The 14,895-nt window shown below is 32.7% G+C and overlaps 1 protein-coding gene and 1 long non-coding RNA gene across 2 annotated transcripts; one reads left to right on the top strand and one right to left on the bottom strand.

Moving 5' to 3' along the window:
- Nucleotides 1-1,043: 1,043 nt before the first annotated feature.
- On the bottom strand, nucleotides 1,044-14,435 carry LOC148606966 (uncharacterized). Its single transcript, XR_015915207.1, has 2 exons — nucleotides 14,035-14,435; nucleotides 1,044-1,941 (listed from the first exon to the last, which is right to left on the bottom strand). It is a non-coding gene; the product is annotated as an uncharacterized LOC148606966 (long non-coding RNA).
- Nucleotides 5,760-7,809, top strand: LOC148606967 (uncharacterized). Its single transcript, XM_088545400.1, has 2 exons — nucleotides 5,760-5,850; nucleotides 6,355-7,809. The coding sequence occupies exons 1-2, from the start codon at nucleotides 5,836-5,838 to the stop codon at nucleotides 6,913-6,915; spliced, it is 576 nt and encodes a 191-aa protein (XP_088401526.1). The 5' UTR covers nucleotides 5,760-5,835; the 3' UTR covers nucleotides 6,916-7,809.
- Nucleotides 14,436-14,895: the final 460 nt, after the last annotated feature.

The raw sequence follows: 14,895 nt of genomic DNA, 5'->3' as shown, positions 1-14,895 counted from the left end.
TATAATTCCAATGTAATTTGCATATGCCTTTTTGTTCATTATTATTTGTTTTGTTTTACCTTTTACGACCTCAGCGATGAACATTTCTACAACAATGTAATTTCTATATACAAATCGTAAACGACATCGCTTCGAGCCGTTCAAATGCTTAAACACTGTATTATCTGCTTTATTTCATTCATTGTTCGGATTTTTATTTGTTTTGTGAGTGAATTGGTCGATTTTACACATCGATAAATTCTGGAAAAACAGATGTCTGATTCTGTGAAGCTTGACTAAAACCTACTATTCACATATACATTTTCTATCAAAGAGCAATTATGCATTCCGAATGATAAATCACAACCGTTATATAAAGGAAAATATATAAAAGAGTTTTATGACAGAACTATTTTCTTCTGTAGCATACATGTGTTACATGTATAAAAATATCTGCATCTAAACTGTACCAGTGAAAAATCTTTTTCGAATGATTAAATAATATGAATATGTGGTCAATGCAATTTTATGGTCAATGTTATTTACTTATTTCACGTTTTTGGTTTTGTGTGTTTGCTTTCGTTGTCTGGTCCATATCCCTGGATTGATTCTTGTTTAAACGTTCTAAACATAGTGTTCTCTTGGTTTCCCTTTTAGAGGTATCCAACTCAATACTTTATGGGAAAAACTTTCCATTCTATGGTGAATGGGGATGGTGAATGGGGTGGGTTAATAGGGATTGTATATGGGAAAATGGGAATTGTGAATAGATAGGATAGAAAAATTAGAATTTTTAGTATTTATTGATATCAACAATGTATTGAATTTCACTAAAAAATGTGTCAATGTTAAAGAATTAAAAAAAATGATAATATACATATTTGATACAAAATATGCAATAGGTATTATATGGAATTAGGGATTTTCAATGGGGAATGGGGGTGGGACAATCGGGAATTGGGATTGGGGTATGGTATATGGTGTAAATGGGAAACTTTTCAAGAGCTTTAAAAAACTTTCATCTCTCATATCTAACAGGATCTACATTCGTATTACAACGGACAAACCTTTGATATAGTTTTATTTGTGAAGGATTTCTTCCGGGGAAATAATCAAGCAATCCTTAAACGATTAAATGCCTAGGTTTTTAAAATGTTACTATCACTTCTCACGCAAACAGATTTGGATTTGTAGTAAAACCATCATTTTTTTAACCTTTCCGAATTATTTGTGATAAGCAGGATCCCTTCATGATTGTCATAATCCATTAATGACAATTCATATGTTATTTTATCAGCCAAAAGTAATGCTTGAATTTATAACATCATCAAAATATTCCATTTATTCCATTGAGGAGAGAAAACGAAAATATCGGTAAAATAGATATGAACAAAAAATGAATACTTTTAACATTGAATATTTAAAGTAGTTCCTCCGAAACATTTACTGAAAAAATATCTTTAAAGGAGAAATATAAAATATGATATACATTAAATATTACATTTGTACAACAAACAAATATGTTTTCCAAATCACACAACATCACACTCTTAAGAAATACTAAGAAAACCTGTTATTTTCATATGATATCTACATGATTTCATATATTTTTCAAGGTGATTCTAACATTATGAAAACACAAATTACAACATTCCTGTGTATAAGTCATAAGTACAATGCTATCAACCACCTAGGCCGTCTTTCGGTAGCACGCTCGCCCAGAGTAAGGGACGCATGCGATTCACGACCAAGTAATGTTAAAATCTTTCAAACCAGTACTGACTACACCACGCGTGGGCCATATAAGAAATATTAAGTGACCACAAAAAGAATGAGAGTCGCTTTAATGTGTCTAAGTGGAGTGTCATGTCTCACTATTTTTGTCGTTGTGTCTGTGATCTGGCAGAGTAAAACATGCGGCTCAATGCAATGGTCTGATTGGTCAAATATTATCGTCCAAACCTGAAAAATGAACATAGCATATCGAAAAATTCAGAGCATATAACGAGAATGGATATGATGAATGTGTTGAAGAGACAACGACACCAATGGGATGATACTTTTCAGCTCAAAGCCACCCTTAACATGGAAAGGATTGATTTTAAGAATTACATCCTGGGAACAACTGCATCAGTTACTGTACGTCTTGTCAGGTTGTCTGTGAACAGTGTAAATGGGCATAGACATCATACTATGATTGGATTATCTGGAGGGTTCAAAGGTCAAGCCGATAAACTGAAGGAAATTTAGAAACGTTGGCAAAAAGCTTAAGCGTTATTTTAAGGAAAAAAAAGCCGACACTATTAAAGCCGCAAATTTAAAACACAAAGCCACAAAAAGAAAGATCCACGTCTGTTAAACCCTGATAAATCGACTCGTCGTTCCTTTTGACATAAAATATATAAACAAACTACTGTGAACACATAATTCAACCGATAACGTAGTACTCATAACTACTTACGATAAATCATCCTTCGCCACAAATTATTTAATTTGGTAATACTTCTCTGTGCGGTGTATGACCTGATTGGATGTTGTCTAATACACTCGTGTAATTAAACAATTACTACGTAACCACAGGATGATTACAAATAATAGTATCATATAATTGGTTAAAGACATTCCAAAATTAGATATTCTGCAGACGGTTTTATGTGAAGAAATCAAACTATTTTAAGTTTTTTGTTTGTAAAATCCGTATTTCTTATCATTTATTTTTAATCAAAATATATTAAAGGTGGGTATGAAGACACTTCCTAGCACAAACAACTTTGTAACCAATTATATACGCTCACATGCTGTCATATTAGAATATAAAGATAATGACTGATTTTAGCATTGTATGCAATGTAATTTCGACTTAGATGGTGAATAAAAATGGAATTTGAAGGGCGTTTTAATCATTATGAACAAGAATATCGGTTGAAACAGCTTCAAAGACTTAAATATGAATTAAAAATAAGTTATTAAACAAACATAAATGTAGCAATTCATATTTACACTTTCCTCTACGGTGTCTGATACATGATACTAATAAAACCCTATGGGATACACTAGTGGAACTTATAAGTGTTAGATTTTGCTTCATACTTTGATGTATTTGTTTTTCCGACGCAGTCGGTATATTTTTGCTTTTTACCCTTTGACCTTAAAGACGCTCTTCCATGGAAACGCAAGTCACCTGATTGCAATTTTGTTTCCCGATTAGCCAAATAATGATAGCATAGTGACGTTCGACAAAAAAAAAACTGTTTCGAAGTTGCGTGCCATGATTTAGTTAGGGTTCGGTTTAGATAGGCTAATGATTTAGTCTGGGATTGGTTGAGACAGGCTAATGATTTAGTCTGGGATTGCTTGAGACTGGCTAAAGATTTAGTCAAGGTTTGGTTTAGACAGGCTAACGATTTAGCCAGGGCTTGGTATAGACAGGCTAATGATTTAGCCAGGGTTTGGTATAGACAGACTTATGATTTAGCCAAGGTTTGGTTTAGACATATTGTTGGTTTAGACAGGTTATTGATTTAGTCAGGGTTTGGTCTAGACAGACTAATTATTTAGCCAGTGTTTAATTTAGACAGGCTAATGATTTAGCCAGGGTTTGGTTTGGATAGGCTAATCATTTAGTAAGGGTATTGTTTAGACAGGATTCACTGTAATGGATAGAGCAAAACACAATAGGATGTTCATCTTAACTATGCCTTTACAGAGTTCAAAAGAAGTGAAGACAAAAGAAAACAAAGTAACTGTTTTTTCACTCTAAGAAGATTGCAACTGACACACAGCATTTACAGACACACGGACAAATTGTTCTATATATCATTGCAAGAAAAACTAAAACTTTATAGATATTGTTTACCTTAGATTAGATTAACTATTTCGAAAAATGAAAATAATGCAAATTTGGAACTGCATTTCAGATATATATATATTTTTGTTTTGCCATAAATATAACTTCTGAGCTGCATTGTACATTGTATGTATTTCATCATTAGAAGTTCCGCACTAATTGCTAATGACCATAACGGACGGCCTAACTCTGATATGGATCCATATGTAAAAGTATCACATGTAATGTGGAAATTGCACGTTTCAATTCTATACTGTTAGTGTTATTATTCAAGGTATACTCTCTATCAATTTTCAATCGAAATGTAAAAAATCTCGTTGTAAAATTATAGGTATTACAAGTTCTCAAATACACAAATTCATACAAGTACAGACAAATTTACAAACCAAGTAAATTAGCACCATCATTATTTATCATGTTGCTTTAGTCGAAATATAAAGAAATTAACACGATTGCCAATATAGTAAAACTTCCCATTCTATGGTATATGGGGGAATGGGGATAGTGGGTGGGGATATTGTATGGAGGGATGGGGATTTTGAGTGGGGAGGATGGGGAAATTAGTTTTTAAAGTATTTATTGACATGAAAACTATATTTAATTAAATTCAAGATATCAGTTTAAATGTTGAAGACTTTGTTAATATAAACTTTAATTTGATAATGTAAATATTTGATAAGAAATATGCAATGGGGATTCAATGGGGGTGGGGATTTTTCTAAGGGGAATGGGGATGGGGACAACGGGGAATGGGAAAGGGGGTATATGGTATATTGTGTAAGTGAGAAGTTTATACTATCCAAGAGCTGTATCACTAGCGGTAATTCAGTGTTTTAATGTATATTTGATTTCTATATCTGTTCTTGTTTGTACGCTTTTTCTGACATTAAGTTAATAAATAGGTGATTATATATAATACTCACCAATTTTTTTCTGTGCCTATTTTTTCTTCATACTGTGTGTGTGTGTGTGTTTTTTTTTGTTTTTTTTTCAATATACAGAACTCTTTTTCCATCAGACAATAACCTTATTATATATTTATACTACAACCTACTTTCATGTACATGTATCTTTTACAAAATACTGTACGTTTTGCTAACACAACATAGTCGTGTTCAACATAAACATTACATATAATATATAATTTTACCCTATTAGTAGTGATTCATTTTATTTCATTATCAAGAAACAAAATGTTTACACTAAAATCCTTTCAGATATTTGGAATTTTTTACAAGGAACAAACGAGGGTGTTTATAAATATTTGCTGCTACTTAAGATAATCTATGAATCAATGAAAGTTTAGAATGAAAGAAAATGTGTGATATAGTCATATTTAAATATTTCTCTAATATAAACTTACAGATTTTTTATACAAAATTAAAAAAACTACATTATGAACTTTAAGTGGACCCCACACCAAAATTTGCGCTGACATTAATTTGCTAGTCTGATTCTGAATACTCAAATATTACCTATATTCAATTCGTATATAACTTATCATTAAAGTCACCACATACACAAAACTCAAAATGTTATGACACACAAAAATTACTTATAATAAGTTGAAATTTAAACATCGTATTTCATACATAAACACATTACTTAATATTAAAGTTTAAAAAATTATTTATCAAATTTATCAATAAACAAGTGACGTAGAGACGATTACACGTAATTTATCAGAAAAAATCAATAAATTTATTTCCCCTCTAAAAGTACCGAAATATATACAACGGGTATTTTAAAACTTTGATAAAACCAGTAACTTCCTTTCTTCCGTGTTGTGTTAAAGACGATAACACATTGTTTCCACATATACGTTCTTATATTAACCAACCTACTTCAGCTTCCGTTTATTGTACATTTTCTAAAAATAGATATCCTTATTCAAATACATGTAAATAAAAGCGAGCATAATCTTCGTCAGTAGCATCATTAACAAGTTTAACTACTGAAGAAACAGACAGATACTTGCAAGAAAGAATTGAAATTCAACTAGCGAAAAAATGCAACTCCAAAAAGTAAGATACAAAATCGCCTGCAGTCATATCATATCATATATGACTATTAGTGGTTCACTATGTCCGTGTACACAAAGCCACAGAAAATATTAAATATCTTTAAAATGAATTTTAGCTACTATTATGGGTATAGCGTTCTAGCATTGATATTTAGTGATCATTTATAATCTTACAGCAGTTTAATTCATAGATTAATCCTGCATGTAACTTAGATTGATACATGTTCAACATATGCAAATTATATTATTTTTATACCAATTTTTAATTTCTGCTTTTTATGTTTTATGTTAGAAATATATGACTATTCCCTCATTTGATTATGCAAATTGTTTTTTTTATCATTAATTCAGTTATGGGGATGTTTTTGACTTTGTCAGTTCAGTTGATTTGGTTAAATTTCATTAGAGTTATTCAAGTAAACAAAAATATATTAATTATATAAATAGTAAATGGCGTAGTACATGTATCATTTGTCTTATTTTGTGTTTCATTTTTAATTTACAGATGATTAAATCTTTTGTACTGCTGATGACATGCTTCATAGCTGAAGTTGCTGGCGCCCCAACCTGCCAAGAACCTTCAGATTTGCACTCAAAGTTTTTAAGTATAAATGGTGGCAACGACTATAGAACATTATTTTTCACAGAAGGCTGGAATAAAGTCACATTAGAAATTGATTTTCAAACTTTGGTATTCCATGGTGTTGATAAAACCCAAAGTAGTTGCCCTTCAACATTTTTAAAAGGAGACTTTCCCTTAATGGTGCGTAATTCATGCCCATGGTACTTACAGAAAACTCCATACAATGCTGAGGTATATCCACGAGAATTGTACACAGCAAACTCAAAATGTCAAAAGTGCATCGGGTCAAATGGTGACCAAAACTGTGAACGAGTGCAACACAAAATCAAAACGTTAAAGAGAACTGGATGTCAGAATGGAAAATACGAGTACGAGGAAACAGACACTTACGTAACAATTGCTTTTGTGTGTGCTCAGCAGCGGGAAGTTGTGAATGGTAATCCGGTATCCCCCCCAGCAGACGATGGACCCCCAACGATGTAAGTGACCAATTATCCTAAGCAACGTTCCGGAGTCACTGGAACCCAAGTGTGTATTGTCCTATGGACACATTCACCGTGATGGTTGTGAAAAATGAAAAAAAATACAAACAAACAAAACTAGCAAGGATTTTGATAATGCTTTTGTCGTTTTTATTGTTTTATTTTACTAACATTTTTGTTGCTTTTGTTTTGCAATGACATCATCGGCTTATAATTGCTTGATGATGTTTAAAATCAGTGTAAAATTCTGACCTGAACTAAATTTTGAGTGGGTAGTATACTTTATGGAGGTAAAACGTTTTAAAGAATATCTAATGGTAGAGGAGTTATATTGAACGTATGTTTTGCTTCAGGTTTTTTTTTTTTTTTTTTTTTTTTTTTTTTTTCTTTTTTGTAATTAATACTCATATGGGAAATGTGCAATATTCATCGAAATCATAACTTATTCAACTCCATATTAAAATCTAGTCGTCCTTGTGAATCAATAAATTATCATCAACTCGTTATATGAAATATATTTAGATTTAAACCTGAATGCTGCCTGCATGCATGTGATTTTTGTTCACATTGAAGTCACATGTATGACAAATGTGCATTAACCTCGCCAAAGTTTTACAAATTTAAATGTTTTTTTTATTTAAATCAAATGTGGATTCCCTATTAGTGCTGGTAAAATCATGCAGCTGTGATAAACTAATAGATACAAATTCTATCATATTGTTATGTAATGTTTTAATGTTTTTGTACTGTCTCTTTATTGTTTTTTTTGCAAATTCATGATATTAAAATAGTTGTATTTTTAGAATAACTTTGTGTTTATTGATAAGTGCATGTGTGTCTTGATATTTTTTTTAGCTTTTATGCATTATTCTTTTATTGTTAATAAATCTATGAACATTAATTTGATTCATCTTCATTTATCATATTTCCAATTATTTAATTATGATAATAGTGCTATCTATTTCAAATTAATCATATCGAATATTCCCTGTGTTTATAAAATTGATGAACCGCATGTGAAATAACTTGTCATGCACAAGAATCACCTCGCAAGTTAAGACAAACACATCCTGTCAGTGGGGCTTGAAAATCGTCAAAAACACGGTCGAAATAATTTCACAATGAATTATAATGATAGCCTTTCATCCGCCAAATTCATACAGGAATGATTGAAACAGACTGTACGTGCTAAAGGCATATGATAAGCATAAACAAAAACAAAAACAGGTACTATTAAAAAAAAAAACAGATAGCCGACACAGTAAAATTTTACTTCTAAATTTCTACATTTCTTTCAAGAAAATAACACATGGCATTCAATTCAAATTATTGATACGGTTTTTGAATGCTATTTCAAGTTTCGATACCGTTTTTTTGAACGCCACTAAGTTATCAATGTTTTGCCAATCAAGAAGCAGATTCCATAGAAAAGCGTCCTTAAGGTCAAAGAGTAAAAAACACTCTTCACGCTGACATACTCCCAAACAGTTAGAGTCGGGAAACGCTCTCGAACCCACGTGGGGTCTGGGAGTAGGCCAGAGCGTCAACACAGCAGCGCAGCCACTAGTAAGACATATGCTGACTGAGCTCTTCGGTCAGGTATCCCGAAGGCTGAGCATCGCTACCTTCTACTACTAACTGGCATTACTAACAGAATCACCGTAAGAGGCGGTCGTGCGAGATACGTAAGGATAGTCAAGACCGTAAAAACCCCAAATGCTGAATAGATCTAGATCAATTTTAAGTAAGACAAATTTGAACAGATTGTTGATAGTTGTTATCTTAGATCGGCTTTGTAAATGTAAGTGGTGTCAAAAATTAAATTTTTAAACTTAAATTAGACTACTTAATATTAGCACACACGTTTTGTATTTGATAAATACAATACATGTATGTAAACTTTAAGTAGTCACTTCAAATGAAATGAAATAAAAAATGTGAAGTTCTGAATAAACGCTCTTGAATTTTTACGTGTTCGAATAATCTCATTACTGACGCATCGATATTTTGTAAGTCACGTGTACCGAAATACACATTTCTGAAACATGTAAACTTTTAGTTTCCGGATTGTCAAGAATACAAAAATAGTAGTCCATAGAAAATATCAAAGGAATTTCTTTTACAATCTCAAGAAACAAGAATTTGCGCAGATAATTCGATGAGGACACTTCTTAAAATAAACATGTTTGAAACAAATCGTGGGATGAGGGTAACTCCCGTATAGGTTATCGAGTTTTTATCCTATAAAACTTTGAAAGTTTGAACTATTAGTTGAAATGTAAACATTTATGTATTTTTTAAAACATTGTCATTATTTCGAATGTAAATACAATCTTTTAAATTAACCTGCAATTTATTAGTCATATGCGATGAAAATAAAAATTAACCTTCTTTTATAAAACCTGCTTATAAAGGAATATTCCCTCTTTTAACTACGATTGACATTTTTAATCGTCCTTTTCAGGGGCGGATCCAGAATTTGAGTTTAGGGGGCGTAAATTGAATTAAATGCCGTGCAAAGCAAGGCAAAAAATATTATGGGGTGAAACTTGTGGTCGGAAATTTTTTTTCTTACTCATTGAAGGGGGCGTACGCCCGGTACACCAGTCCTTGGATCCGCGCCTGCTTTTTGCTTCACCTGGCCCTTATAGTCATGGGTTGGCGTCGTTAACAATTTTTCAAAACACTACTGGTCCAATTAGAAACAAACTCGGTATAAATGATTCTTAAGGTATTCTGCCTAAACAGCTGTAGGGATTTTTGATCCGTTGAAAAACATTTGCCGTTTTCTCTAAAGAGAATAAGTCGCTCAACTGGCTCGATAATCAACATTATTTTATATGTAAAAGCGGCCATGTCTTTTTTCCTTCAAGTAGGATAGTAATTCTTAATATCTATTGAGCAAGCAATTATTTTCATTAAATTCTGTCTGGCAATGACTCCATCGTGGCTTAACATTTACATGAATATTTGACCACGGATAGATCTCATCATGCTGAACACTTTAACCTAGTCAACATTTGGGTAACAGTTTTTGAGATATATGTGGTTAGTCTTCTTGCGTAAATCTCTTAAGCCATGTTGGTGTTATTGTCCTTAAGCTTTTTCAACGTTTTTTCGCTATTTGCAGTGTTGTTGCTGCTATAAAATGTTCTCCTCAGAAACAACAGGACATAATTAAATGAAAGTTAAATAAACATGAATTTTCCTTAGGTATGAGCGTTAGGAAATTTTATCGAAGAAAAAAAAAACCTGGCCGCTTTTACAAAAAAAATAATTCAATAGAATGTTGCTTTATCAAGAAATGTGAGCCATTTAAACCCCCTGAGAGCCTCTAGTTTATTATATATAACCTTTTCAAGGCTACTTTTGTTGATGATTTTAAAATTCAATGGTAGACGTAAGTTGAATAATGATACATAATGGAAAATGTACATACATGTAAGTTACATGTACACATGTACGTGTTTTCACACGAAACACCGACACGATAGATTTGGAGCAGAATAATCAACTCAAGTGTGGGAGGCCGTGTCTGTCGAGTAACACCAATGACCTGAAATTGGAAGTCACTGCTTCTTTGTAAATACACAGTATTTAGAGGATATAGTAACGACTGCAGCATGGTTGGCTTGGAGTCAGAATAATGTGTCCTAGTGGGGTTCATGTGCACCATGGGCTGTTGCTACTATTAGCTGGCAAAATAGCGATTCAGTTCAGCGTGTCGGACTAGGACAAAAAAAAGTGTCTTTTCGATTGGTCAATCGTTCTCGTATTGAAAAGCATTATACATGTTAATACCATCTGCCACAGGAAATCTAACTACAATTCATTAATCAACCTACATTTAACAGCAGGTCACAACTCTGTCCAAAAAAAAAAACGTAATTCATATTTACACCATATAGAGATAGTACTTCATCGAGTTCCGGAAATTGACATCGTTTCAGAACACTTCATAATTCACGCCAATCATGTTATATGACACGTTTTAAAACTACAATATATGTTTCACAGAGGCGGATTCAGGCGGGTGCGTGGCGGGTGTGCGCCCCCTAAATTTGCAAAGCATGGGTTGTCACGATAGGATTTAGGCGGTTTTAGGTTGAAACTTTAATTTCTCGCTAACACAAAAGAAATCTATATTGCACCCACTCTAGAAGAATATTTAAGAAATTTAACCTAAAAAATTAACAGTGCGCCCCCCCCCCAAAAAAAAAAATCTAAAATCCTGTATTCGCCCTTGTTTGAACTAATTGTCTTCTTCCACATACATGTATAACCTGGGAATCCAAATAATGGAAACCTTGTATCTAGCAGTCATTACCAGCCAATGCTTCTGATATACTTATATAGTAAGAAAGTAGGGCGGAATTGAAAGAAAAATATATACACCTAAAATGGAGAAAAAGCAGACATGATTACAATAAGACATGTATACATGTATGTACCAAGATCAAGCTAGCCAATAATAGGCCAGCGAACAATAAGCCCGATCAAGCTAGCGAACAATAAGAAAGCCCGGAAAAATCCCAAATACCTAAAAACCATAAAACATAACAAGCCCAAAATGAACTATACCATTTTACTACATATAATTTATGTGATAAAAGTTTTGACAGTATTGTGTTTATGCACGTACTTCTAATGCATTTCAAATTACTTTTTGGAAAATTAGGTACTAATACATATGAACTTTACATTGCGCGTTTCGGAGAACCTTTCATGTGTCAAAGTTGACAAAAAGTGTAGTGCAGGGTACCCCTTAAGTTGACTTTCCTACGACAAAGCTTTGACTTGCCACTCAAGGTTTAGATAGTTCACTAGCTAATTTCTAGTGTCCATGTATGAACTGTTCTGGCGAAGTCTAGTTTCAAATTTAGCAGTTTCTGTCATGCAAGGAACCTCTCGTCAAGTGGCCATAAAAAATTCGTACGCTATACTTTTACAACCAATTAAGGGCTGTGTTTTCACTAAATTGGTTACTTAACGGCCAAATGTCTTGGATGTGCATATGGATAAAATCAGGATTCCCTTCACACTCCTTATTGTCATATTCTTGTTACGATTTAACTATAAATAGAAATGCCTTTTCGAGGAGTGAAATTGAACAGTGGCCGGTCATTATTGTATCATGTTGTTTTTTTATTTCTTTTTTCTTTTTTGTTTGTTTATTTGTATGTTTTTAACTTAGTGTCTATATCTATTTTTTTTACCAAAAAATAGGGGGTGTAATTTTGTATCTATATAGAGGTGGAATTGCTTATATTTAACATAATTATTCTGTCTTCATGTAACTGAATTGAGCTATGTAGTTAAAGTTGACAGATCTTGAGTTATCAATGTCAGGTCCAGAGATTTACCAATGAGGGGGAGAGAGGGTCCTAACCCAAGGTCCAAAAGTAATTAATTACTAGTATATCAGAATGCAAACTACTTTGATCTACGTCTATGAAGAATCTAAAGCTAAATAACGACTTTGTCTTGTTTATCTTAATGAACCGCTTTTTTTCAATCTTTTTTCAAATAGAAAATATAAAATTTAAAAAATAATAATAAATAGGCTGGGCATTCTGTCCCCTTTATATTCAGCCAATGTTAAGTCTACAAAAAGCATTCAAAATTTTATTTTTTTTTTTCAATTAAAAAGTAAATCACTTCATTTTATCACTGTTGGCCATTCGCATTGTATGTCGCATTGTTTTACCCCGAGCGAAAGCGAGGTATTAAATAACGACAGAAAAAGGCAGCCCATGGTAAAACAATGATGAAATGGAGATTTATTTCGATTATAATAGGACAAGTTTGCTCATGTTTATGAATAGACGCAGCCTATGTGTTGCACGAAATGTTGGTCACGTGTTTAATATCACTCGTTTACCATGGATGTGGTCTAAAGAGCTTTGAATTACGTCATACATGTACTAGAACCGCAGTTTCAATAAAGCAATTTGAATTGCATTAGAAGTACGTGCATAAACACAATACTGTCAAAAATTTTATCAAGAAACTATCTAATGAAACATAAATTAATGTGCGTAATAAAATAGCATAGTCCGTTCTTGGTTTGTAATGTTATATGATTTTTAGGTGTAGGCTTTTTTCCCGCGCTTTTTTATTGTTCACTAGCTTGAGCTTCGTTGTACATGTAAGGGTATAAAACTAATGGTTTAAAGTATTATACTCCATTCAGTTTAACATCATTTGTTTTATGAAGTGCAAGGAAGGAAATTAATGGTTAAAAACATTCTATCACACTGAAAAAGATTTTTATCCTGAAAAAAAGGGCGAGAGGGTTTTTAATACATGTAAGATGACGTACAAGTCATGTAATCTACAACCTGACTTTATGTCCTAGATTCTCCAAAAAAAGCTCTTCTCCAACAATTATTAAATTTGATTTTAGATCCAAAAGGTAGCTTTCAACATAGTCATATCGCTTAGGGGATGGACAAAATGGGGGGGGGGGCACTTCCAGATACCCATACATGTATCCAATCTCCAACCCTTTTCTCACTCAAACATTTCTCCAAGGATATATAAATACATGTAAAAGAAAAACCGACCTCCGCAGTTTCCCACCTCCTACCAACGCCATATTCTTCATCATTCATCTTCAACCCTTATTATTCCATTTCTCTGTATCGCTGCCCATCTCCTCATCTTCCTCCTTTCACCCTTAGTATCTCATCCCCTTTCTAGCTGTCCATCCCCAGATCCCGCAGATTTTGGCAAAAATGAGCACTGGAACCCCCCTTTTTTCAAGATCCCTGGATCCTGTTTTCACCAAATCAAACGCACGTGTTTGATGCATGAAATACATGTATCTGTCATACATTGTAAAACCTAAAACTACAATAAATCATTCGAAAATTGTAATATTTGTTTCAGTGAGGATTTTTGTCGTAATTACAGTATAATGGAAATTATTCAATCGTTTACCATGACGTCATCGATTATCCTATATCTGGTTCATGTCTTTGGTAAAGCGGTTGCCCCTAGCCACAAGGATTCTTTATATAAATGTTTATTTGTGCTCTAAGCAGGTTTTGTCAACTTAAAGATTAAATGACTTCATATCTAAAATTATGTTCCTATAAACAAAATAAGAATAACTTACGTTATGGTATCCGGGTATTTCAATATACTGTCAACCCATGATATCACAAGTTCATAAAATTACATATATATAATCTGGGTTTTCAGCTTTTGATTTGTTTTGTTAACGCGATATCTTTATTTGTGAGTGTTTATTTTTTTTTTCAAGTTAATCCCTATTTTTTGGAACATATACATGTATTTAGTTATTTTTGCACTATAACAAGTATAAAATTTATGAACTAGATATTTTTAGACGACAAAGAGTTCATTTTGTTTCCCCAATCCTGTGTAATAGTATTTACTTGTTTTCAATGGATATTTATTTCTACTTACACTGACCGATATATAATAACAGAATAGACCCTTTCAAACTAACTGTTGGGCAGTCGATGATCATGCTCAATATACACTTCCGCGAGGAAAATTCTTTTGTTCTACCAAGGCCTAGCAGAAGAGTATATTCAACATGCTCAGCAACTTACCACAAAAGAGTCTATCTAAGCGTTCATTTCATCTCTTTATCCCATTAAGATTCGAGAAAATTCGAATCTAACATCAAAGTGAGAAATGTACGTTAAAAGTCTCTTACTGTCTTTCTATTTCTCGAATCATCTTTTTTTCCCAATCCGTTGACGCGCATCAATCGGAATTACTCGGACATTTCCGCTATACTTCGTGTTACTCGAAAGGCCATGCATAAAATAATTCATCTTCTGCGTGTCACATACATTAACAATAATAATTTCACAAACTCGACTTGCAAAAGCGCTTTATTTGAGTATTATTGCTAAAATGGTATAAAATGTTTGTAATACATAAAAAAAGTAATAATCTCAAAATGAACATGTTTACAAAACATAAAAATTACAAAAGAAACTGA

The sequence above is a fragment of the Perna viridis genome, chromosome 9, assembly GCF_037379345.1.
Source record: "Perna viridis isolate PV_CMFRI_1.1 ecotype Kerala chromosome 9, ASM3737934v1, whole genome shotgun sequence".
Lineage (NCBI taxonomy): Eukaryota > Metazoa > Mollusca > Bivalvia > Mytilida > Mytilidae > Perna > Perna viridis.
Note: the sequence above shows the minus strand (reverse complement) of the source record. Positions and strands in the feature narration are given on the sequence as shown.